We start from the raw sequence: 25,931 nt of genomic DNA, 5'->3' as shown, positions 1-25,931 counted from the left end.
TGACAACCCCTTTGATTCCTTGTAGTGCCATTTCATAGGCTTGCAGGCATGATCTGAAGTGCATATGGGCACTTGAAAGACAGATCATCTTGTTCAAGCATCTTGGGGATAAGGCTGGGTTCACACTGCGTTAGTGTGACCCGTTTAACGGACTACGTTACACCGCGGCATAACGCGGTGTAACGTAGTCCGTTAATGCCGCCATTGAATGCAATGGCGGACGCATTGCTAGCGCACGCTCACAATGGGCGTGCGCTAGCGATGTGCCGTCATTGAGTGACGGACCCTGAGACGCGGGCTGCAGCGTTTCCGGGTCCGTCACTGCTAGCGCAGATAGAGCTAGCAGACCTCTATCTGCGCTAGCGGGATGCAAACGCCGGCACTTGCGCGAGCAGCAGCCCGTTAGCGTATGTGCTGAACGGGCTGCTGCTAACGCAATGTGAACCTAGCCTTAGTTTATCAAAAGGATGGTGACCACAATGGAGGCAAACCTTAAATACTGTTAGGAAGTTGAGACCAAACATAAAAACAGAATGGATGGCAGCATTAGGGCTACTTTTCTAGTGGAAGCATGCACCCCATGCTTAAAATCCCATTGTTCTCAGGCCGAATTCACACATCCATGATGCAAGAACTGGCCACAGGTCTCCTGACCTGAACATGACAGCCTCAGAAAATGTTTATGAAGCACTTGAGACACGGTTCGCAGACCCGCAGCCCGTTTCTCCTAAGATTAATATTTCTCAAATCCTGGACAACCACATTAAACCAACAGGATGAAGTGAGATAAATGGAAATTTTTTCATCCGACATAACCTTGGTCTATCCAGCACCAGTGCTTTGGAGGTCCGTGTCTTTTTTTTTTTTTTTTTTACAGAATATGCTGTTGCAGTGTTGTGTTGTATATCCACATAAATGCTGCAGCAAATCACTGCCCTCAACAGTGATGCTAGAATGCATGACAAAGACTGCTACATCCAGTGATTGGCTGCAGGGGTTTCATATATATGACATCTTTGATGCTGTAAAAATGCACATGAACCACCATAGCAGGGGGCAGAGAGTTATTAGAAGAGTCATTTTTCAAATGTTGTCTTGTTAGGGAATTGCCAAAAATTAAGCTAACAACCCAGTTAATCTTTGATTTTATACTGGTTGGCTACACCTTCAGAAATGTATACATATATGCAAAACTTTACAGCCATATTACTTATTTATAGAAAACACAATCCTATTACTTCTCTCTGTGATAGTATTTTTACAGGCATTGGTTCTTATGGACTTGGGGAAAATCTGGCTAAAAGTCTCTTAGGGCTCAAATCACACATGACATTTTTGATGCTTTTTTTTTTTGGAGCCAACTACAGTAATAAACAAAAGGGGAAAGTATAAAACTTCTCTTTTGTATCCACTTATCCATGGCTAAGAAACCACATGAAAAACTTCCTAAAAAATGTCCTTCCTCAAAAAACTATGAAAAATCTGTACTTCACTGGAGTTTCCCTTAAATAGCTTACTTTTGTGCGACCATGGATAGATCCGTAAAACACACACAGTTTAATTGTCAAACAAAAACATACAACCGAGCGTTTGGCATCAGATACTAAACCATTTATTCCAGTTTATTGATGTCTATGTTTGAGGTGTACAAAGTATTGAGTTTCACAGTGAGGCACAATGCACAGTAAAAAGCTTCTGATACCTAGTTCTGCTTTAATAGCTCTTCCAAAATTATTATTTTAAAACTTACAGAATTTTCTAGAAAAGTTTATTACATCGAAACATTTAGCTATAAAGACATTTTATATAGAAAACAAAATAAAACCTATTGAGAAAGGTTCACTCTGTGATATTGTGCTGTTTGGCTACAAGAATGAAGTATTTAGGAACCGCCATGGGCACCCACAGAATCCAAGCACCTGGATTAAACTTGTTTTTCTTTCTATTTGTGCAAATAAATGATGCAGCCAATTTATACTTAGAATAATCATTTTACTATCTAGTGTTTTTGAGGTTTTAGTTTAGTAATTAGGTTATCATAGTTTTCTCCACTTTTATTCCATCAAAATAGTTTCTAGCATAGTCTAAAACATGATTTAAGCCCGTCAGAGCAGATTTAAAAAATCTCATTATGAGGTGACCATATCCGATATATAATTAGTGAATTCAAGAGATCGCAATATGCATTAAGATGTGTAGAAGAAATTGCTTTGCTTGATACAAACAATCATCTACATGATTTTTAATATTATAAAAAACTAAATAAAGCAAGCACCACAGGCAATATGGTATTGAGGTAACTATTTAATTTGGAAGTGTTTGAGGTGTTTCGTTAAATTATTTTATTTCGATTAATGGGTATTTTCACAGGGTCATATTTTTTATTCTACCTTATGTCAATCTATTTCTTGATGCCCTTCACACCCACATTTTTTTTTCAGTGTCTTTAAAAAATTCCATGTAAAAAAGGGTAAGCGTTTTTCAAGTGTTTTTTTCGTTGCTACTTTTGTAGCATGTGATTACTAATTTTTTTAAAATATATAGTACAGAAAAGCTTACAGGCAAAAACTTAGAGAAAAATAAAGCAATACCCTGGGAATGTTGCATTTTGAAAAAAAAAATAAATCCCACAAATCCCCAAAACACCACCGAAATGCTGCACACGCAGGGTTGTAAATCTAGAGACTTTATGTAGATACACGGACAAATGCTGACCCTATAAAGTACAGTATTAGAGATGTTCTCTCCTAGAAAAAAATATTACCTTACAATGGAGCATGCCACATATGTCATAGGAGACAAAGGGAGATTTGCTATGGCTCCATAGACATCTATGGGCACAGTATAATGGTTTAGTACATCTTCGAGCTGTATTACAGACATATGTATGAGCATTTCTTATTTAAGTGCGGATTTATGGTATTTTAATAAAAGTGATGAAAGTAAATTGTTGCTTTTAGTCCAAGAACAGAAATATACATTCCCGTAAAGTGTAAACAGCAGAGATTAATCTGGAATATAATTTAATATTAGCAAGAAACTTCAGTGGTAGTGTGAATTTTTTATTTTTTTTAGAATATCCCGATGACTAGACAGTAAGCGATAGGCGCTAACCTAAAAAGAAAAAAAAAAAAAGAAGTACCAGGATTCTCACTACTTTCCCAGACCGAACTTTAGGAACATGAGACCGAGGACTACAAATTGGGATTATCAGTAGTTCCGTTACAAATCTAATAGTGAAGAAATCTTTCCAGTTTTATTTCATATCGATCCTTTAGACAAGGTCATTGGTCCCCTTCTTACACGATTAATCAGATTGATCAGGAACGAGTTGGCATCCGAGAAGTTAAGCAATATCAAGTATAAATAAGCCCTTCCAGCCGTAGAGATTTTGCTATTAAATTACCAAAATGGACACCTAAAACATACAATTTTTTTCAATTCTCTAGTATAAAAAAAGTCACATATAAAATTACATTGAATGTTTTTTTTTCCTCCTCTTGACACAATTTGCTCCAAATAATAAAGATCTTTTCTCTTTGCTGCAGAAGGTTCTATACATTTTATGGGACGGTGACACGGAAGGGACTGCCGGGGATGTGCTCTTCTCCCCATTTTACCACCAGCGTGTAATCTCCTTTCTCCTTGACGTGGTAATTGACGTTATATTGCTTATTTCCGAGATGTTTTACAGACACTTCCTCACAAGGTATTGTCGGCCCATGTACACCAACTAGTAACATGTTAGAACCTGGGTGAGAAAAAGGTAGAGATGAAGTTTAGGTTCAAAATGGTGAAAATTGACCATAATGGAAGTCATTTCTATGATGCCATGAGGAGATCAATACCATTTTGGAATAGAATTGATCTCTCCGATAGTCTGCTCTTGCCAACCCAAAATTGGCCATGGCCAATGTAAGGTTATGTACACACTGAGGATTTTTTTTTAGGAGCTTTGTGGAGCAAAAAACATTCATGAACTCTCCGAATCCTCGATAAAAGCTTAAAACTACTCAAAAACTTGTTTTTGCTCCCAAACCTCAGCAAAAAAAAACTCAGTGCGTACATACCCTTAGGTTGGAAGGTTTCCCAGACCTTGTGGTATACCAGAGCGCCCCAAATAAAACTGTCCAATAAATTCAACTAGGCCATGAGAGGACACTTCCTGTGCCCCCACCATCGGTTCGAGCATCCAGAGAGGGAGCAGTGGGACAACATTTGTGCCCCAGTGGTGCTCCCATCAGTACAGACCATGGCTCTGCCCAAAACATCATGATATCCTCAATGGACATCAAGCAAGTAGAAGAATTGTATCGTACATCGTGACACATGAAAGCAGTTAAAGGGGTTGTCTGGGATTTATATATTGTTGAAGATCAGCAAGCATCCAACACTCGGCACCCCCAACTAATCGTTTGATAGCAGCTTGATGTAAACAGTGTATTCAGCAGAACAACGCAGATGGATACCTACGTTGTTTAGTTGCTGATGCAGAGTACTTCAGTTTGCCTCTCATCAGCTGATCAGTGGGGGTGTCTGGTGTCAGACCCCCAGGAATCTCATATTGATAACCTATCCTATGGCTATGGTAGGTTTGCCATGGCAAATGTAGTGCCAACTCAAGCAGGAGTGACGCACTCTGTACTCTTATGATCATAACTAAATGAGAAACTTGTGAGGTCAGAGGGATAAATTAATATGTGACTTTTAAGGCCGAGTTAAGATGTCCAGTAATCATTTGTTTGAAATGGATTGAGCAAATAAAAAACGGGATCTGCTTCAAACTGATCTGTTCACATGAACTTCATTGACTTAAACAGATCCAAGCAGCAATCAATGTGAACAGATCAGCTATAAAAGATCAATTTGCAAATTGTGTCTTCAGAGAGGAAAAGGACTAGAACTCTAGCACCACCTATAGGAAGCAGCGATCCTAAAAGTCAATATTGACCCTTTAACGAGCCTTGTCACTAGACTTGGGGTAAAAGTCAAATCAGAATATCAATTTGCATACAGTGTTTAGGGGTGTTGCTCCTCCTCAGTGCAAGGTATGAGGTCTGATTTTTCTAGGTTAGAGGCTCTCGGGACTGGGGTGTAAGGGGTAATGTTTTTCCTTATGTAGAGGGACAAGTCAAGTCTGGCCTATCAGACTGAGGAGACTTATAGGCCACGCAATGCTCCTCTGGGGAATTAAATATGCAAATTGTCTCTTCAGAGAGGAAGAAGACCAGAGCTCTGAAATTGATCCTTTTTTTTTTTTTTTTTTTTGCTTACTGGATCCATTTCAAACGGATGATTTCTGAATGTGTGAACTCAACCCTAGACACCATTGTCCTCATGAATATGACAGGTGGTTGTGTCCCTTCTCTGGCAGATTTGCTGCAGACGAGTCTTGATCAAGTCACAGGCAAATTTCACATTCAAGGTGATAAATTTTGTTTTGTTCACTCCGGATTTAACAATTTGCATTGCTGTGAGCGAGTACCGACAAATCTGGACAGGGAGTGGATGTGGGAGATTTTTAGAGTCAAGTTCAGGGATGTAACAACAGTGGGTGAAGGGGTTGCAGTCCAGTGGGAGGGGGCAAAAATCCCAAGAATAATATACATAGACCTGTGAAAGTTGGAGATTTTGCATTGGGCCCCGAGTTCAATGCGCGAGTCTTTCACATCAATACCCGGCACTGCCGCCGGAGCGTAGCGGACTGGAGCGTGCGGCTGCATAGAAATGCATGCAGCGGCTGCAGCCGCAAACTCTGGTCCTGAGTGGCGGTGGCAGTGCCGGGACTTGATGCGCGAGTTTCTCACATTAAACTCGTAAGTGTGACCCCGCTTTAGTCAGAGGCTATAAGAAATGAAAATGATGGGATTCCCAAGGTTGACAACAGTCCAGACTCTCACCTGCTTTGCTGCAGTCTACATTGAAGCTGCTCTTCTGGCCCAGGTACGCCTTTGACAGACCGGCTCCTTTGGACGTGACTTTGCTGGCATCTGACGCAAACCTGGGCAGTGCACTATATACGGTCTCTGTGGATGCCCGTGTCACAGACTGCACGATTATGGAGGACGTCTCGCTCACACCGCCAACGCTGACCAGCCGCTGACCTGGGGGACCAAACTGTACCGTTAGGACACGTAATAAGGGGAAAAATGAAGATACATGAAACGACTAAAATCAGGAGACTGTAAAGCATAAAATCCAAGTGTCTGCAGCAAAGATGGACACTCCTGTGTTAACCACAAGGCACAATGTAGAGGGCGCAGGCTTATTGGGAGCAGTGGTTAGACGGTCATACCGGGGAATGTATATTCTGACATTACAGCGACACAGAAGACGTAGCAACACTTTTTACAACACCGATCCTTGTTCTGGATTACCTTCCCGAAGTGACACACTTTGCACCTCCTTCCCTTCATGCCATAAAGGGGGTGAAGGACCTGAATAACAAATTTATTCACAGCTCCATTACAGAATTTTCGGGCACATTTTTAAGCAGCCTATGGCTATGTTCACACACAGCATTTTTTTTTCTGCAGCCAAAAGCCTCGTTTTTGCATTTACGTCCAGAGAACTCTGAACAATTCTACAGACTTCCGAGCTGAAGTCTCTCAGATTATCTTGCAGGCAAAAGATTTTTTTCTGTAAAGTAATCTGATAGAAGAAGAAAAAGAAAAAAAAAACACTCTACTATAGTACGGTACTTGAACTATGTTCGTATGCAGCATTTTTTTAAAAGAAAAAAAGGAGCTGCATTTTACAGTACGAGCCAAAGTTATGACATTTTAGAAATCTCCCGCACACGATTGGTTTTATTTTTCTGAGTAAATTTAAAAACCTGCAGCATGTGAATTCTTTCAGCATTTCCGCAGCATTTTTTCACCTGCACAAAGCAATGAGAAAGGGGAAAAATGATGCAAACAGAATATGTCACCACAAAATAAAAAAAATAAAAAAATAAAAATCTAAAAAAATGTTATTGCCAAGAAGTGGGAAAAGTTTTGATGCAGAAAAAAAACCAGCTGCTTGTGAACATAGTCTTAGTGTTGTGTCTGTCAACAGTTTTCAATAGTAACCAGCAGCAGAATCATGAATGCAGCTCCGGATTATAATGCTAGCTTTAAATCAGTACAAAATGAGTAACTCTACGTATTTACCAAAGATACACAACTTTTTATGTCCAAAAATATAAATATAAATGAAGACTCCCATATAGAAGAGTTGATGACCCCCTCCCAGTTGTGTGTGTGTGTGTGTGTGTGTGTGTGTGTGTGTGTGTGTGTGTGTGTGTGTGTGTGTGTGTGTGTGTGTATGTGTATATATATATATATATATATATATATATATATATATATATGTATGTATATATATATATATATATATATATATAAGAACTATGGGAGATTCATGAGAACATCGGCATTCACACATTCACACCAGGTAAAAAAAAAAATACAGATTTACAGCAAGTGACAGATCCCCTTTAGGAATGTATTGGGTACAACCTAATCCACATGTACAGTAGACTTCTCACCCACATTCTCAGTTTGAATAATGTTACTTTGGTTATTCCCAAGGATGCACCATTATTATTCATCGTTTCTTTCTGATTTAATATTGGAATTACTCTCTTGATATAACCACAGATAACGAAAATCACTAAATTCGGGATCAGAATACATAAGCCAGGACACAACCATCTAATCACCTGTAACTTTCGCTTTGAATGGACTGCCGAGGATGTGATTGGGGCCTCCATATTTCACCCCAATGGTGTAATTTCCTGGTGCCATTGGGGTATACAGCACTCTATATCCTTCTGGACACTCCTTACATTCCATGGTCACCTTTGAGGGACCTTCGATGGTGACAGACAGCGCCCCAGGTCCTGCTTTAGTGGTGTTGATTGTGAATTCAGACTGTTTACCTGCCAAGAAAAGATGCGTTAATATTATTAGTAGACTTCACACTGCACAGATGATATTCTGGTGAAGGATGAAGTCCTACACCAAAATTATCAGAATTCAGGGCCTCAACTGAAGATCTAAACAAAAATATCAGATCATTTGGTGCTACTTTTTACAGTAAAATGCTGGGGCCCATGATAGAAACCTGATGAATCCCAGGAGTAAATGGGGTCAGTAGGGTGCCGCTGGTAGCCGGCATGTAGGAGGCATGTAGGAGGTCCAGGACTGCTGTTCATTACCAGTTTAGAGAGGTCGTCAGTACAATACAGATGATGTTTAGGTCAAGACTGTCCATGTATTGGTGATAGTCTGTAATGGTGCCCCCACACCAGTGGTGTAGAGTAGGGATGGAGGCCCATAGTGGTGTTTGCCCTGAGTGCAATTTTCTTAGGGGTACAAATTCTATCTTTTGAAATGTTCTATCCCTAAGAAATTAAGTCACTAATGCAAAAATCCAGGGCAGTGCGCGTGTGGACATCTATCCAAGTGTCCTTGATCTCCGGGTAAGTGATACTTTAAACTAGTTCAGCATCAACATGACAATGATACAGCTGTATCCTGCGGAAAACGGCAAAGAACCATGGTCTCCACCACTCTCCAGCCTGTAGGACCAGGCTGCGTAATGACGTCACTGCATTGTGCATTCTGTGCCAACCCACTCTGTGTACAGAGAAAGACTGTCACCCAAATTAGGGGAGCATAAACTATTTTTTTTTTTGAAGGGGGTGAAACAAATTTGGCATTATTTTTTTTAAGGTGGACACTTGGTGCATAGTCTGTTTTAGTGGGGCGATCAGGGGGCATAGTTTTATTGGGGCACTCAGGGGGCATAGTTTTAGTGGAGCGATCAGGGGGGCATAGTTTCTGTGGAGCGATCAGGGGGCATAGTTTCAGTGGGGAACAGTTTGTTTTTGTGGGGCGCTCAAGGGGCATTACCTTCCTTACAGAGCACTGGAAATCTATGCTATGCCACTGACTACAGTAAAAGGTATATACCATTGATATATCAGAAATTATCTATCAATGCCAGAGAAAGTGCTGCTGAACCATGATGTGGCAGTGGGCACCCATGTGATACATTGGCAGGATGGGTCTGCCAAAATATAAGCTGCTATTATTTACAGCTCTTCCTTATAGCTTATACGGGAGAGTCTTTTTGATGCCTATATGCCCCATTTTCTCGGTAAGATGACCCCTTTAAGCAAACTGTAATTGTGAAATTTCTATATAAAACCTATACACAAGGTAAAAATATATATATATATATTTTCAGATCTGTATCGCAACATTATCTGAAGTATTGTTCTGTGAGTTGGACTCATCACAGACACAATGGTTCATTTTTAATGGAATGTATGAATAGGGAACATCTGCTTTGTAATAATGAGCTGGCATAGCCGAAGGACAGGAGAACAAAACCCTGCACAGAATACCCTGCGTGGCTTATCAGAGCTGCACAGGCCGACAGCATCATGGGGACTGCATCATTTCCAGACCATCAAACTGTCAACACATCTCTCCTCAGCCAGAAAGCCGTGCCGTCTGCTCAGAACTGATATCTTACTACATTTACATGATGAGCATTGTGAAAAGGACAGGGAATAGAAATAGAATCCAATAAAAAGTGCAGAAACACGTCAACATACCCAACCCTACTGTCATCAGAGTAGTAAGGGAAAATATGGGAGTTTAAAAGAGAAGCAAAAAATGTGACAGTAACATCATTCCCCATGTATTATACAACCCATACAAAGAGAACGATACAGCAACTTCTAAAGAGTTAATAAAAAGAAGAGGACATGTGTTGTGAATTCCGTTCTTGGGCTCCCTCCTGTGGTCATGAGTGGTACTTTGTGAGTTCTGTTCTTGGGCTCCTCTGGTGGCTTTGAGGTATACGGCTGTCTGTAGCTGGGCTCCAGCTGCTGTGTTTTCTGCTATGCTGGCTGCCTATTTAACTCCACCTGGACCTTTACTTGTTGCCTGCTGTCGTTGTACTCAGTACTGGTTCAGATCTCTCTGGGACTTCCCTTGTGACCTGTCTCCTCTTGGAGAAGCTAAGTTCATGCTTGTTCATTTTTGCTCATTGCTTCTTTGAAAATGTTTCTCAGTATATGATTAGTTCAGTCCAGCTTGCTTATATGCTATTTTCTTGCTAGCTGGAAGCTCTGGGGTGCAGAGTTGCGCCCCTCACATCGTGAGTCGGTGTGGGGGTCTTTTGTATTCTCTGCGTGGATATTTTGGAGTATTTTATACTGACCGCACAGATTCCTTGCTATCTTCTGACTATTTAGTTATTAGCGGGCCTCATTTGCTAAAACCTGTTTTCATTTCTAGGTTTGTGTTTTCCCCTTAACTCACCGTTATTATTTGTGGGGGGCTGTCTACACTTTGGGGAAATTTCTCTGAGGCAAGTGAGGCTTTGTTTCTCTCTAGGGATAGTTAGTTCTCAGGCTGTGAAGAGGCGTCTAGGCAGAGTCAGGAACGCTCCACGGCTGCCTATAGTGTGTGTTGATAGGATCAGTGTTGCGGTCAGTAAAGTTCCCACACTCCCAGAGCTTGTCCTTCATTTCTGGTTTACCTATCAGGTCAGTTCATGCGTTCCTAACCACCAGGACCATAACAGACATGGCTGCTTCTCAATGGCTAATCTACTAAAAGAGGAAATAACTGAGTATAAAGGGTTTTTCTGAGACTCGCACTACTGTTTACCTACAGTGTAATTTCCCAGATCAGATGCAAGAAGCCCCACAAACCTGCGAAGATAGTGAGTCAGGGGAGAGTACGAATCCAGGCTCCATTTCTTAAAGGACTAGAGATTTTCTTGGTCTCCTTGTACCTAATGTAGTTTCCCCAAGAGAGGATACACTGTCTAAGGGTGCAAGCAAAGCTTATTTGAGGAGGACAGAGGAGATTAAATTTCTGCCACATACTGGTGACAGATCTGGGGTTTTTAGTTTGTCCATGGCTGCCATATTAGTAACCCATGTATACCCTTCAATCACCTTGCAGGGGCACCAAGGAAGCCCCTATTCTTTTGAACAACTTAGGCATCATTGTCAATATTGGCTGCCACATCTAAAAGGCGAAACCACCAGGATTGACGTTCTCTCTGATCCCCGCAGTTGCATCAGTGCATTGACAAAAATGTATGACATGATAAGCCAACCACATTAGTTCTTCTACCTGCCTAAATTTGGGGTATGGCCAGATTAAGAGTGTAAAACTCTACACCTACTTACGACACCAATTGTATTCATTTTAAACATAAAATTGCTGACTGTTTGGCAGTAGAAGACTTTAGACTGATGTGTGATAACTTGCTTATAGCACTCATACCTGTAACACCTTTCTCCAGTCCAGCACCATAAGCCGTCACAAGAGCTGGATCACCCTCCTGTCCTGGTTCTCCTACCCTCACCTTGAAGGGGCTGCCAGGTACATGGCTTCCATTGAACTTCACATCAATGGTGTGTATGCCGTTCTCCCGGGGAATGAAACGCACTGCATACTTGTCTGCAGAAAACAAAATATACAATGTTGTGGTGGACACAGGTCTTTTAAGGGAAGCTCTAACCCCCAATGACAGATCTTGCAAATATTCATAAATTATGTGAATTCTTTACAAAGTTTACCAATATCTCCTCACCTGGTTCCAGCTCCGAAACATGGCATTCCTCCACAGCTCCTGAAGGACTATGCACCTTGGCATCAATCTTGCCCTTAGCACCATTCAGTCTGATGGCGAATGACACCGGCTGATTGACCTTCAAACCAGATTCCTGAAAATTGCAATCTATATTAGACATCTAAGAAAACTTTAAAATTTAATGTGAAGGTTATACAACATTACTGGCCACATTTAACAGTCCAAAGGTTAGCCGGCACTCACATCTTTTTAAAATAATTGATTTATCTATCCAGTAGAATAAAAAAGGCACAAAAAATGGTTGATCACAACAGCACAAAAATTAAAAAGGCAGAAAAGAAATATCCGCTGCGCTCACAGGCAACATGTTTCAGACCTACATTGTCCTTGACAAATGACCGTATAGGTCTGAAACATGTTGCTTGTGTGAGCGCAGCGGATATTTATTTTCTGCCGTTTCCATTTTTTTGACTTTTATACTACTGGATCAAGTCAGCAATTCTTTTAAGAAGATGTGAGTGGTGGCTATAGTATGGACTGTTGCTATTACTGAAGTATTTTGCCATGCACCCAGACAGGTGAGCGGATTGTTCTTTTTTTTATTTTTTTTTAACATTTTCAATGCCACCTGAACTTAAGTAGGTAAGGGAGTCAGATCAGCAGAATCATAAGTTGAAGATCACGCGCCAAGATGCAAAACCAGTAATAATTTACTCCAACCATAATGTGCTGGTTTCCCTCTATAGTTATGGTGGCCCTGCAGTTGGCAAAATGCATGCCCCCTTGCAAAATTTGATTGACAGCTTGTGTTAATAATGTTTTTTAATGTATACTCTAGACATTGATGGTTACATAAAAATCTATATTTCATCACATTAGAGCACTGTCTAAAATGGAGCGGAGCTCAATTCGTTCTCTATAGATTGCCAGAGATAGCCGAGTGAGCGCTGTACACCGCCATCTCTGCAATCTCATAGAGACTGAATACAGTGCTTGACCGCAGCTCCGTTCAGAATGCAGAGCCCTCTTTTCGGAATCAGTGGGGGTCTTAGTAGTTGGACCCCCAGCGATCAGAAAAGTATTGCCTGTCCTAGGAAGAAAGGATAGCTTCCATGCTTTGTGCAAACCAAAGAGCCAAAGGCTCTATATATGGATAGGTGTATTAACCCATTACTTGCCAAATTAGCAATTTTATTATTTATTTTTTTTTAATGAGGGTCTGATTTTCTGCAGTACGAGTTGTATTGGTTGGTACCATTTCGGGGTACATATAAATTCACTGACTGACTTACTTATTTTAGTTTTTGCACCATGCTAAAGAAATAATTAATGAACAGTAAATTATGTCGCTAACTTAATTTTTATTTATGCATTTATTTTTTTTACACATTTATATACATGAAATGCAAAATTTGTTTTTATTTTTTAAAAAGGTGTTTATTAATTTTTTGGGGGAGGATACTTTCCTTTTTCATGCTTCCTGTACCTTTATTTTTCCCCCACTAAGGGGATTCATAGAGGTTGTCCAGCATTAGAAAAACCAGGCTGCTTTTGTTTATTGTGAGTTACGCATGGTATCGCTGCTCAGCTACATTCACTTCAATGGGGCTGAACTTGCAGTACCAGACACCACCCATGGACAGGTGTGGTGCTGTTTTTTTTTAATAATAAAAAAAAGAAGTAGTAATTATTTTCAAACCCTGGATAACCCCTTTAAAGTAGCGAACTGCAACACAGTCTTAAACATTTTTTTTTGTTGGTGATTGTTACACTGACGACCAACTTATTACTCCAAACTGTTGGGGATAACTAAAGGCTTGGGGGTCTTTGTTAGGCCTCCTGTCTGCCATGGTGACCCATTCTTAACCCGCTATCACATCTCAGGGCACTGAATGGCTGACAGAAGTGACCTTTCCCTCTATTAAACACCTTAGAAGCCGCAGTCCCCATTGACTGCAGCATCTAAAGGGGTTAAATTGCCAGGATTGTGAAAACAAAAACTCTGATCCCTGCAGTTGGGCCAAGAGCACAGCCCCTTTGAGATCAATATGATGAAGATGCTCCTCATTTCCGTCATGGCTCTTTAAAGGATTAATGGGGTATTGTAACCCAACATGTGAACTGTAACAATCCCTCACGGTGAGTATGATCTCTGCGTGCTCCATACAGAACACATCTGAATGTCTTCTACCCAGGAGACAGTGAAAAGACAGAAAGAAGAGATCTTTAAAGCCGAGAAGAATTTATACAAAAAAATATTTAAAATATTTTGGAAAATTATGGTACTTTTTTTTTTTTTTTTTTTTTTTTCCAGAAAATAAAATGGATTTATGAAATCCGAAATACTCCTTTAAACAAATCATGAAGAAAAATTCTTACATAACCAACTATCTTTAGGCATTTCAAGCATGATGTTCCCAAGGAAACTGCTTCCAGTTCAGTAATTTTGCATAGAAGATGTGCAGCTATGTCTTCAATAAAACTGCTCAGACCGGTGTAAAATAATAAATGTTGTACTATACTCCTCTCCCCAATCCTTGTTGACCCCAGCCCAGCTCTTCCTAGGTTATCCACTAGTAGTCTCTCAATAGACATGTGACCGCTGCAGTCAATCCCTGGCAGAAGCGGTGATGCCCATGATTGGCTGCAGCAGTTGCATGACCGTCCATTCAGACCACAAAATACACTTTGGATAAGGAGCTGGGAAGAACTGGAACAGGAGTGGTAGGGGATCGATAAGGGGAGTCTTGCTTCCATTATTAAAATTATTAGATTTTTCAAAATTTTGACTATTTTATTAAAACAAATTTTTTAAGGAATTGTCTACTTTTGGGAAGCCCTCAGCAGCACTGTCAACAGGATATTAGCGCAGGAGACAACAACTGACATCGGGATCAGCGGCGGAGACTCGATGGGAATAAAGCACTTTTTTTTTTTTTTTCAAAGAAAACTGCAGTCAGGGGACAATGGATTCCTGAAACTGGAAAAGCCCTCTAAGGATGTCGTTTTCTTATACTTAAAGCTGCACATAGTTAGTCAATGCTTTTTTTTTCTTAGAAACAGCACCACTACTGCCCACTGTCCGCTACCGGTATTGCAGCTTTTCCTTATTTATTGAATAATAAAAGGCCAGTGGTGGCGCCATCTGTGGAACATAAAGCAATGTCTTTTTAGGTGCAGCTTCTTTGATCAATGCCCGATAGAGGAAGAAAGGTGGAACAGGTAATAAAGATATCAGAAGTCCCCCCATAGCAGGGACTTCTCAACAAACCGTCAGTTTCCAGCTAAATGCTAAAGAGGGACGGAGCTTTGCAGCGCTGCACAGGGATTCCTCTGTACAGATGTGACAACATAATCACATTTGGGCTCCCTCTTTAGCAGGTAACCGCATCGTAGGGAGAAATCCTGTCAAAGGTCTTTAAATGAAACACAAGAAAGACACCATAATGCCACCGTGACCAATTAATGACCCTGTGAATAGCCCCGGGGAGAGAAAAAGGGCGTGGACAAAAAAAATAAGAGTTTGAGGATCTGTTCACACTTGCATCTGAGGCCGTCTTGCATTTACTGCCATATTGGATGGAAAAAACACTGCAACATGAAGTGCAGTGCTTCCCCTGAAAAATACAAACATGGCGAAACCCAATGGACTCCATTATAAGCCCGGTTTCACGTGACTAACACTCACAGGGATATGTGAGGTTGCATATATATATATATATATATATACATATTTGGGTCTGGAGACTCATGGCCGATTAGGATATCACGTTCGGATACAACAAGAAAATGAATAGGTATTGGCCAGCTAGGGGATAAGTGGACGCTTTTGTTTCAGACATCAAATGCGCCAACATTTATCTGGCAATGTCAGGACCTTAAAATAAGAAGGAGTCAACACCCAACCATTACTACTTTCAGAAGGCCGTGGGAGCTAAGAGTTAATATCGGATTGTTAGCTATGGGCAATACGTCTCTTTGTGCTAACTGTACGATATGAGATACATCATAATTTAGTCCCACGCATCCTCTCTGCTATTCTGGAGAACAAGGACTTAATGGGTCACTAGGTGGCAGCCAGAAGAGATGTTTCCTTGTGCCTCACCTGAAGACTAGAGACAGTGAGCCGGCGGGCGTCATCAGAGGGCGCGATGATCGGAACCATGAATGGACTCTGTGGGATATGTTCATCGTTGAACTTGATGATCACTTCATAGTCACCTGAAACAAGGGAAAACAGGATGATTATTCTCCATATTAGCCTACGCATTACTCCCTTTCTCTCCTAAATCTTCCTCCATCAACTACGAGTGATGTTATTAAAAAGTAAAAGGAACCGCGGCAACTCAGCCACAAAATGGAGACCCCGTAGTATTACAGAGCGGGGTCACCCACCCAGTGCTAAAAAGCATAGGGCAGAAAAGTCACCAACACTCTGCCATTTAGTTATGGTGAAGGGAAAACATAATGCTTTAGCACAAGACATTGTGGACAATTATGGCTTCCAACTTTGTGAGGATGGGCCTTTTCTGTTCCCCATGACTGTGCCCAGTGCACAAGGTCCATACAGACATGGTTGGGTGGAGTTTGGAGTGGAGGAACATGAACGGCCGCATAGAGCATGGACCTCAAGCTTATGGTACATGGAATGAACTAGAATGGGGATTGTGAGCCCGGCCTCTCCTCCATCATCAGCGTCTGACCTCACAAATGCCCTTCTGGATGAATGGGCAAAAACTCCTACAGACACCTCCAAAATCTTGTAAAAAGTCTTCCCAGAAAAGAAGGAGCGGTTATATCTGCAAATGTCCATACAAGTGAATATTCAAGGTACTCACATGGTCAATTATAATCCCACCCACAATGCAAAAACTGCTCTCTCCACTGAAGGTAATTCTGACTAGTCAAACCCTGATGACTAGTCAAACCCTGATGACTAGTCAAAGTGTGAACAGCAATCTAAACTATATAGATGTACGGTATTTAGCTCATGCATCACAGTATTTGGTTATGAAAAAAACATACCGGGCTCTTGAACAACATAGGAAACCCCACAGGATCCATCCTTTCGGTCCTCAAAGGAAATCTCAGCTTTGCTTGGCCCTTCGACAGCTATGGAAAGTCCACCGGCACCTGCTTCCCGTGTCCATATGCTGAATTCAGCTACCGAGATGCAAGAGAGCAGTGTCCAAGTAAGTTATTCATTCTAGTTCATCTTATATGATGACTTTACCCGTTGAAATATCCCATTAATGGTGGATAATCAGGATACCATTGCTGGTTATGTTTCCTACCTGGAATTCCAGCTTCTGCCCTCTCTAGACCAGGACCTCCGGCCTTGACTTTCTCGGCTCCTCCTTCTCCCAGTGGTCCCACTGTAAACTGGAAAGGACTTCCCGGTACGTGCTCCCCCCTGTACTTTACGCTCACTGTGTGCACTCCCATCTCTTGGGGTATGAAGCGCACGCAACAGGTGTTGTGGCCAAGGTCAACGATTTCGGCATCATCTGTTCTTCCCGAGGGACTGGTGACTTCAGCAGACAGTTCTCGCATATCGATTTCTAGGAAGAACAAGTGGAGATGACTTACTGTCATGTCACCAGTAATAATATCACCCGCACTGTCCGAGCACAGAAAATGAATGTAATCAGCAAACCAGCAGACCATAGCGTACAATACTGGGCAGATGGAGAATTATCCTGCGCGCAGCCCGCATGCTTCATGCTTCAGTGGCTTGTACTTGAAAGGTTGAATGTAGACTGTTTATATTTTTTCACGTCTATATTACTGAAAATTCTATTGTAACCTTAAAGGGGTTGTCCGGGATTAGAAAAGAAGTACTAGATCCGTCTCGAAAATCGAACCCAGTGGCACCCAATTGAACCCATTTGGCTGGAATGGGTTCTGTCTGCTTTCAGGTCATGGGGTCTTTACTTTTTACAGAAAAATATTCTATGGTATTTTCGGCCAGACAGAGGCTTCAATGCAGATCTGAGCAATGGTTTCACAGCACCAGTGTACAAAGTTTTTTGTAAGAGCAGACAGGGATAAGGATAGCGAGGCAAAATCTGGAGATAGCTTGAATCTACGTGAATTATTTCCTAACATATGTAAAATGCATACATATCAATGAAAAATAAAGGTTAGTATTTTTGTTTTTACATTATTAAAGTTCTTTAGTTATACATATTTTATTTTTTATGTGTGTGTGTGTGTGTGTGTGTGTGTGTGTGTGTGTGTGTGTGTGTGTGTGTGTGTGTGTGTGTGTGTGTGTGTGTGTGTGTGTGTGTGTGTATATATATATTTTTTTTTTTAAATCTGTGCCTGGACGGCTTCATATCTTTTTGTTTAAATTTTTTATTATTTTGATTTGCTTTTAGTTATAGTATTTATTCATATAAATCATTGTCCATGAGAACCATTTCTTAATGAACCCATTCACAGTTTAATTGGCAAATCTGACCTCAAAAACATAAGAGTAGAGCATGCAGCATTATTATTTTTTTCTTTAAAAAAAAAAACCCAAAAAAAACATTTATTGGTTGCAATGGTCACGGGGCTGGTAAGGCATGTCATAATCACAACTTCTGACCCTTTATTTCCCAAGAAGTTGGACAACCCCTTTAAGACTCTTCAATGTGTGATGATGCAATTTAGTAAAAATTTTGTCATGTGCACATTACATTCATATTAGGAAAAAAAAAAATTCTGAAAAATGTTTAGCATGGTCTTTTCATTTCTTAGTGGTACCCAAAATTTACGTATAAAAGCACGTTGGAATTGAAGCATTGAGAAAAAGAGCAAAACCAATTGCTATGGATAAAGCAATGAATTTAATGTCTTACATTTTTTTTCATGATATTAAAGGGTCATTCTCCAAAACAAAGTTATCACCTTTCCATAGGAGTGGGGATAACATGCTGATCATTGGGGTTTGACCACTGGTAACCCCAGCGATCCTGAAACCGGGGTTCTGGAACCTCAAGAACAGGACTGCGGAGGTGCGCAAACTCCACTTTATTCATTCTTTATAGGACTGCTGAAAAAACCAAACCCTGCCTGTACTTGGCTTTACCGGCAGTCCAATTGGCAATGAATGGAGCGGAGGCAAATAAAATCTGTACCTCTGCTTCCCTAAAGGTGCTTTCACATTGCGTTCTGTGTCCCTTTCGGGGCATACATTCTAAATCCCCCACAAAATGGGGTCCGGACGTATGAGGCAAAGGGGCCATAGACTACAATGCTGGTGGCAGAGCGAACGTTCTCACTACCGAGCACTTTTTTTGGGACTGTACTCCTACAGAAGTCGGCCATTCGCACGCATTCTACTACGTCTAAGTGTCCGCCTCCTGTAGGTGTACACTCCCGAAAAAAGTGCATGTCTGAGCGCACGTTCACTCTGCTGTCACCATTACAGTCTATTGGCCATGTCGCCATATATGTCCGGTTTTTGTGGGGGATGCCCGATGGGGACACAGACCACAATGTGAAAGCGCCATAAGGATAGGACTATGGAATCGTTGGTAGTTCCAGCGGTCCGATACCTAGTTGTCAGCAAGTTATCAAAATAATAGGGGATAAATAATTTGGGGGGGAAAATAACCCTTTAACAATATTTCCCCCCCCCCGGTCATGCGGTTTGTCCAGCTAGTCAACAAGCTAAATTCCTAGCCATGCTCAATATTATACACCACACACCCTCCTCCGGCCCGAGCGCCTTAGCTGCCCTGGTCAGCGGAGTACAGGGAGTAGATTGACGAGTCGGCTTCTGTCCAGAAGATGACGCAAAAGGCAAAGTTTGCGAAAGAGCCTCTCGTGACAATGCCAATAGGAACCAAGTAACTATAAAAGTATAGGACACATTAGAACAAGATGGTATACAAATAACAAATGTATAGAGCGATGTCAGGAGCGTAGAAGAAATAAGACTCCTTGACCAGCGGCTCATCTGCCATGAAATCAGAAGGATCAGAATCACCTGTCGGGTGAGAGTCGGGAGCCATCTCACGCACATCAGATGGTCGGGTACTTCCGCAAATATTGGTGGGCACGTCTGACATTTATCTAATGTGTATGGGGGCCTGAAAGTTACCTAAAAGTTAGCGTTTTAGTACTTACATGGCACAGGCTGCATGAAGCCGCGTGAAGTCCTTGCAGTCCTCTACTATGGAAGGCAATGTTTCTCGGAGCCTACCACAATTATTCTTGTTGTTGGACCCCCATCTAACCAAGCATGTATGATCTATATATCACTTTTTTTTTTACGTAAAAATAATTGCCATGTTGAGAAATCCTGAGGACTCGGGTTACTGTATGTAAACTGGCTGCAGTGCACTAATCCTTTTGGAAGCATGGCTCTGGCTAGATTATTGCTTGACATGAGTTTGCACTTGTAATTCCGTAAATCAGATCATTAAAAATATTTGACAAGTAAAACGAGAAGCTGCAGATTAATGGGTAATCTCACCTGGTATTTTTAGGTTAAGCTCACAGATGCCCCCCACTGTGGCAACAGACGGTGCCTTTCTCCGTCGTGTTATGCTCTCCTTCACTCTTCCTTCTCCAGTTACTTTGGCTGTGTAAGGGCTTCCTGAAATCATATTAAAAAAAATAAACAATTTAGAAAAAAGGCAAGCAATATAATTATGCTGAATATCACGTAACACTATATGGAGAAAAGTGTTGGGACACACATCTTAATCATTGGAATTACATTTTTCATTCAACTCTATTGCCCCCAATGTAGGACATCTGGCCTCTTGCCCCCTGTGTAGGAAATCCAGTCCTTCGCCCCTCCGGTGGAGGACATCCAGCCCCTCGCACCCCAGTGGAACACATCCAGGCTTTTAAGATGGTCTTAAAGATTGGTGGGGATTCAACCTTTGAGACCCCCTATAATCAGCTTGAAATGCCATAATGTCCCATTTAAGTGAAAGAGATGTAGTACCAGAAGGCATTTTGTATAGATGCAGCAATTTGTCATTTTACTCCACAAATCAGAAGAATGGGAGCCGTTATTCCTACAGAATCCCTGTAAGTCTATTTTTCAACAAAAAGCAGTTAAAGAGGACTATGGACATTCAATTTTTCACCCACAGATTTTTGGAGATTCTCCATCTATGGAGCATCAACAATGCAGCTTGACATTATTGAAGTCACGTCATGGTTTTAGGTCCACAAGTTTAGGTTCACAAGGCCTGGCCGGTCTTACCCGGGACATGTTCATCTGCAAATTTGATTGATATGATGTAAATTCCTGGCTCTGTTGGGCAATAAGACACCTGGCAGGTGCCATCATCCAAATCTTCAGTTTGTATGTCAACTTTGCTGGGTCCTTCGACTGCTAATGAGAGTCCACCATAACCTGAGAGTAATTACATGAAAACAAACGATTAACACCCTTTAAAAAAACCAAAACCTTATTTTAGGTAGCATCACAGATCGAGTACTAACCAGCTTCTCTTGTGTCTACAACAAAATCTGACATCTCATAGGTACGCCCATCTGTCAACCCAGGGCCAAAAACTTTCACCTTGCTGGCATCTCCTATCTCAGATTGATAAACCATGATGGATATAGGGCTGTTGGGCACATGGCGGCCATTCTTCTTGATGCTGACCAAATGTTCTCCCACCTCCCGAGGGATGAAAGAGATACCTGAAAAAAAATTATATCAGAATATTATAACATTATTTGTTACAGAATACGAAGTTGGTCTTTTCTCTGTCCTACATCGGAATTATCTAGGTTCCATACGGGAAAATGGTCAAGGACCCAAAGACTTTCTTCTAGGCCTTGCATACATTTGGCAGTTTTATTTCTCAAGCAAAGGGATCATTATGAAGAGGCGCATACTAGTCATTTATTGGGTCCATGGGGGAACCCAATGGTAATTTCTCCAAGGATTAAACAGTGTAGAGACCTGGATCATGATGAAGAATGCTCCATATTACCGACCATCAAAGAAGAAGGTTTCAAGGAGAAACACATGGAGCTCATCGTCTCCAAGAATAATACTGCACCACATACAGAATAAATTTCATGTTATGTAACTGCAAAACTTGGCTAAAATAAAAAAAAAAGGAAATCATCACAAAGAATATAATAATCTAATAAACTAATCTTCGGCATTAATTTTGTGCCTACCAATGTGGTTATTGGGAAGTCTCTTCAGAAGACAAGGCTCATCGTGACCAGATGGGGCCTTAATGCTGGCCGTCAGCAGGCTGAGATCGGTCTCGTTGATATCCAGTAAGAAATCGGCCGTGGATCCCAGTTTGACTTGGGAACGTCTCCTGCTGTCATCTAAAGGCAGAACAGATGATATCACGTCCAACGAGCCGCAAAAGGCACAAACGACATTAAGCGAATTACACTGAAAGGTCATGGAAATTAGTTGCACAAGTGGAATAAATCAGCAATACATGTTCTCAGCTCCCAAGTCCCGGGAATTAATAGACAGCAGAAATTGATTCCTTCTGTGTTTCTGGAAATTATTTGCATATACAGTACAGACCAAAAGTTTGGACACACCTCATTTAAAGATTTTTCTGTATTTTCATGACTATGAAAATTGTAAATTCACACTGAAGGCATCAAAACTATGAATTAACACACATGGAATTATATACTTAACAAAAAAAGTGTGAAACAACTGAAAATATGTCTTATATTCTAGGTTCTTCAAAGTAGCCACCTTTTGCTTTGATGACTGCTTTGCACACTCTTGGCATTCTCTTGATGAGCTTCAAGAGGTAGTCACCCAAAATGGTTTTCACTTCACAGGAGTGCCCTGTCAGGTTTAATAAGTGAGATTTCTTGCCTTATAAATGGGGTTGGGACCATCAGTTGTGTTGTGCAGGCGTATTGTAGATACACAGCTGATAGTCCTACTGAATAGACTGTTAGAATTTGTATTATGGCAAGAAAAAAGCAGCTAAGTAAAGAATAACGAGTGGCCATTATTACTTTAAGAAATGAAGGTCAGTCAGTCCAAAAAATTGGGAAAACTTTGAAAGTGTCCCCAAGTGCAGTTGCAAAAACCATCAAGCGCTACAAAGAACCTGGCTCACATGAGGACCACCCCAGGAAAGGAAGACCAAGAGTCACCTCTGCTTCTGAGGATAAGTTTATCCGAGTCCCCAGCCTCAGAAATCGCAGGTTAACAGCAGCTCAGATTAGAGACCAGGTCAATGCCACACAGAGTTCTAGCAGCAGACACATCTCTACAACAACTGTTAAGAGGAGACTTTGTGCACCAGGCCTTCATGGTAAAATAGCTGCTAGGAAACAACTGCTAAGGACAGGCAACAAGCAGAAGAGACTTGTTTGGGTTAAAAAACACAAGGAATGGACAATAGACCAGTGGAAATCTGTGCTTTGGTCTGATGAGTCCAAATTTGAGATCTCTGGTTCCAACCACCGTGTATTTGTGCAACACAGAAAAGATGAACGGATGGACTCTACATGCCTGGTTCCCACCGTGAAGTATGGAGGAGGAGGTGTGATGGTGTGGGGGTGCTTTGCTGGTGACGCTGTTGGGGATTTATTCAAAATTGAAGGCATACTGAACCAGCATGGCTACCACAGCATCTTGCAGTGGCATGCTACTCCATCTGGCTTGCGTTTAGTTGGACCATCATTTTTTTTTTCAATAGGACAATGACCCCAAACACACCTCCAGACTGTGTAAGGGCTATTTGACCAAGAAGGAGAGTGATGGGGTGCTACGCCTGATGACCTGGCCTCCACAGTCACCAGACCTGAACCCAATTGAGATGGTTTGGGGTGAGCTGGACCGCAGAGTGAAGGCAAAAGGGCCAACAAGTGCTAAGGATCTCTGGGAACTCCTTCAAGATTGTTGGAAGACCATTCCCGGTGACTACCTCTTGAAGCTCATCAAGAGAATGCCAAGAGTGTGCAAAGCAATCACCAAAGCAAAAGGTGACTACTTTGAAGAACCTAGAATATAAGACATAATTTCAGTTGTTTCACACTTTTTTGTTAAGTATCTAATTCCACATGTGTTAATTCATAGTTTTGATGCCTTCAGTGTGAATGTACAATTTTCATAGTCATGAAAATACAGAAAAATCTTTAAATGAGAAGGTGTGTCCAAACTTTTGGTCTGTACTGTATGTAATGCAATTTATGGTTGGTGAATTTACATATTTATATAATTAATGCAAAGCATTACTGGAAGCTTAACATTAAGTAGATCAAAAGTAGAGATTCCATGGAAGACACAAGGTAATCAGAGTTATTAGAAAGGGGGTCCTCAGCTATCAGTCACAGAGTGACCCCTCACGAACTGGGAAATTCGATATCAAGGAGGAGGAGCACTGAAAGACCATTACAATCACTGAGAGAACCATGCAAGAGCACAGCTCCTCCTTCTGCTGCCCGACACTGATCAGTCTGATCAGCGCAGGGCAGGATGACAGGAAGCTACCGGGACCTGCACATCAATAGAGCTGCATGGATCCTGCAAAGCCTGAGTAACTGAAGGAAATTTTAGGTCACGTCTTCCCATCTGATAAACTGATGGTACATCAACCTCTGGAATAACCACTTCTATCAGGAGAACCCTTGTTCCAGCAGACTGATACATGATTGCTTGGCTCCTTCTCTAACCCAATATTGGACAGGGTCACCTCTGGGTCAAGTTGCTGTCCTCTCGCCTAGTGGAACATGTAAGGGACCCAATTCTATTGGGTATCAGAAATGGAACACCCATGTATCTGATGAATGTGGCATACCCTGCAGATGCTTCTGGAAAAATAAATCTGCAACGCTGCGTGCACCGTGGGGATCCTACGTACGGAGGGACACGTCTACATACGGCGCCCGCATAATGGCCAAGATCCAATTTTACATACTTGATGGCCTCCTCTCGCTTACAGTAAAATTCTTAAAATTGTTTTTTTTTTTTATATGTTATGATTTTCTTAGACACATAATAATTAAATCCATTTTACCAGTGATTTTAGCAATAAATGGGCTTCCGGCAATGTGAGTGTCGTTGTATTTGACCAGGATGCTGTAATCTCCAGGTAAGGTCGGCAGGTAGGTGACGCTACAGGTACCATCTTTGTTATCAATGCAGCTAATTTCGGCTTTTGAGGGTCCTTCAATCGCCAGGTCAAGACCACCTAATCCAGATAAATAGAAAAAAAATTGCGTAAAAGTCCAAAATGAGCACAGAACGCAAAAAAAAAAAAACACACAAAAACAAAACGTGACTTTGTATCTTTTATAGCTTTACAGAAAAGCAATTATTACATGGAAGAAATGGAGGAAAGTCGTACCTTCTCCTGCATCCTCTGTAACAATGGTGAACGTGGCGGGCTTGTGGGCAACTCCATAGCTAAGGCCTGGTCCGTACGCTGAAACACTTCCAGTGTTGGGATAGTTAACATAAAACTGTAATGGACTTTCTAAAAATCAAATGAGAAATAAATAATAGTAAGTGCTGAAGAACAGATAAATGGAGTAAAAGATGAAATATGAAATTATGTGAAAAAAATTAACATTTGTCTAGGTTTGTGCACGACTCTTGCACTACAATAATATGAAAAAGTTTATAAACTTTTTTAAATGTTAACATCGTGATATTTAAAAAATAAAATAATACATAAAGCAATAAAATAGTGTAACAATACAATATAAAACGTGTGGCTTTTCACCCTCTTACCACTGGGGGGCAGCACTAGTATGCATAGTTAGGGAAGCACCAACAGAATTTATTTTTGGATTATTTTTGTGCCGCAGAACCTATTTAAAGGTATTGCTGAGGTATGCAAAAAAAAAATAAATCTAGAAATAGTGAGCGTTATTGCATACGGTTGGAACGGTAATGGAAAAGCCACAGTTAAAAAAAAAAAAAAAAAATTGGGGATTTTGTTGCCTAAATGATTTGCATTTGCTTCACACTTCACCCTTTGTACTGCAAAATCCACAGCATAAATGCACACTGTGCAGATACCGAATCCGAAGTGCTGATTGATCTACGCTTCACATTTTCACTGCACTGCATGGATGATGGAAAGAGAGAGCGCAAGAGAGCGCAGGCAAAAGAGAAAGAGCGAAAGAGAGAGCGAGAAAGGGAGAGCGCGAGAAAGGGAGAGCGCGAGAAAGGGAGAGCGCGAGAAAGGGAGAGCGCGAGAAAGGGAGAGCGCGAGAAAGGGAGAGCGCGAGAAAGGGAGAGCGCGAGAAAGGGAGAGCGCGAGAAAGGGAGAGCGCGAGAGAGGGAGAGCGCGAGAAAGGGAGAGCGCAAAAGAAAAAGAAAGAGCGCAAAAAAAGCATGCAAAAGAGCGTGCAAA

General features: G+C 41.3%; 1 protein-coding gene across 4 annotated transcripts in view; it reads right to left on the bottom strand.

The window, feature by feature from the left end:
• Positions 1–1,589: 1,589 nt before the first annotated feature.
• FLNB (filamin B) overlaps positions 1,590–25,931 on the bottom strand; it is a 167,865-nt gene continuing 143,523 nt past the window's right edge. For 2 of the 4 annotated variants that reach the window (XM_077278607.1, XM_077278609.1), the window contains 15 exons: positions 24,918–25,046; positions 24,588–24,761; positions 21,757–21,915; positions 21,064–21,267; positions 20,822–20,974; positions 20,078–20,200; positions 16,905–17,171; positions 16,636–16,773; positions 15,716–15,831; positions 11,611–11,743; positions 11,301–11,477; positions 7,706–7,924; positions 6,378–6,437; positions 5,901–6,104; positions 1,590–3,751 (listed from right to left, as the gene is read on the bottom strand). In XM_077278607.1, coding sequence (XP_077134722.1) covers positions 3,564–3,751; positions 5,901–6,104; positions 6,378–6,437; positions 7,706–7,924; positions 11,301–11,477; positions 11,611–11,743; positions 15,716–15,831; positions 16,636–16,773; positions 16,905–17,171; positions 20,078–20,200; positions 20,822–20,974; positions 21,064–21,267; positions 21,757–21,915; positions 24,588–24,761; positions 24,918–25,046 — 2,444 coding nt within the window. In that variant the 3' untranslated portion in view covers positions 1,590–3,563. The remainder of the gene's footprint in view (positions 3,752–5,900; positions 6,105–6,377; positions 6,438–7,705; positions 7,925–11,300; positions 11,478–11,610; positions 11,744–15,715; positions 15,832–16,635; positions 16,774–16,904; positions 17,172–20,077; positions 20,201–20,821; positions 20,975–21,063; positions 21,268–21,756; positions 21,916–24,587; positions 24,762–24,917; positions 25,047–25,931) is intronic. The other 2 variants (XM_077278608.1, XM_077278610.1) reach the window with 1 other exon arrangement.

Source organism: Ranitomeya variabilis, chromosome 8, assembly GCF_051348905.1.
Source record: "Ranitomeya variabilis isolate aRanVar5 chromosome 8, aRanVar5.hap1, whole genome shotgun sequence".
NCBI lineage: Eukaryota > Metazoa > Chordata > Amphibia > Anura > Dendrobatidae > Ranitomeya > Ranitomeya variabilis.
The sequence above is the reverse complement of the archived record's forward strand: the minus strand, read 5'-3'. Positions and strand labels throughout refer to the sequence as shown.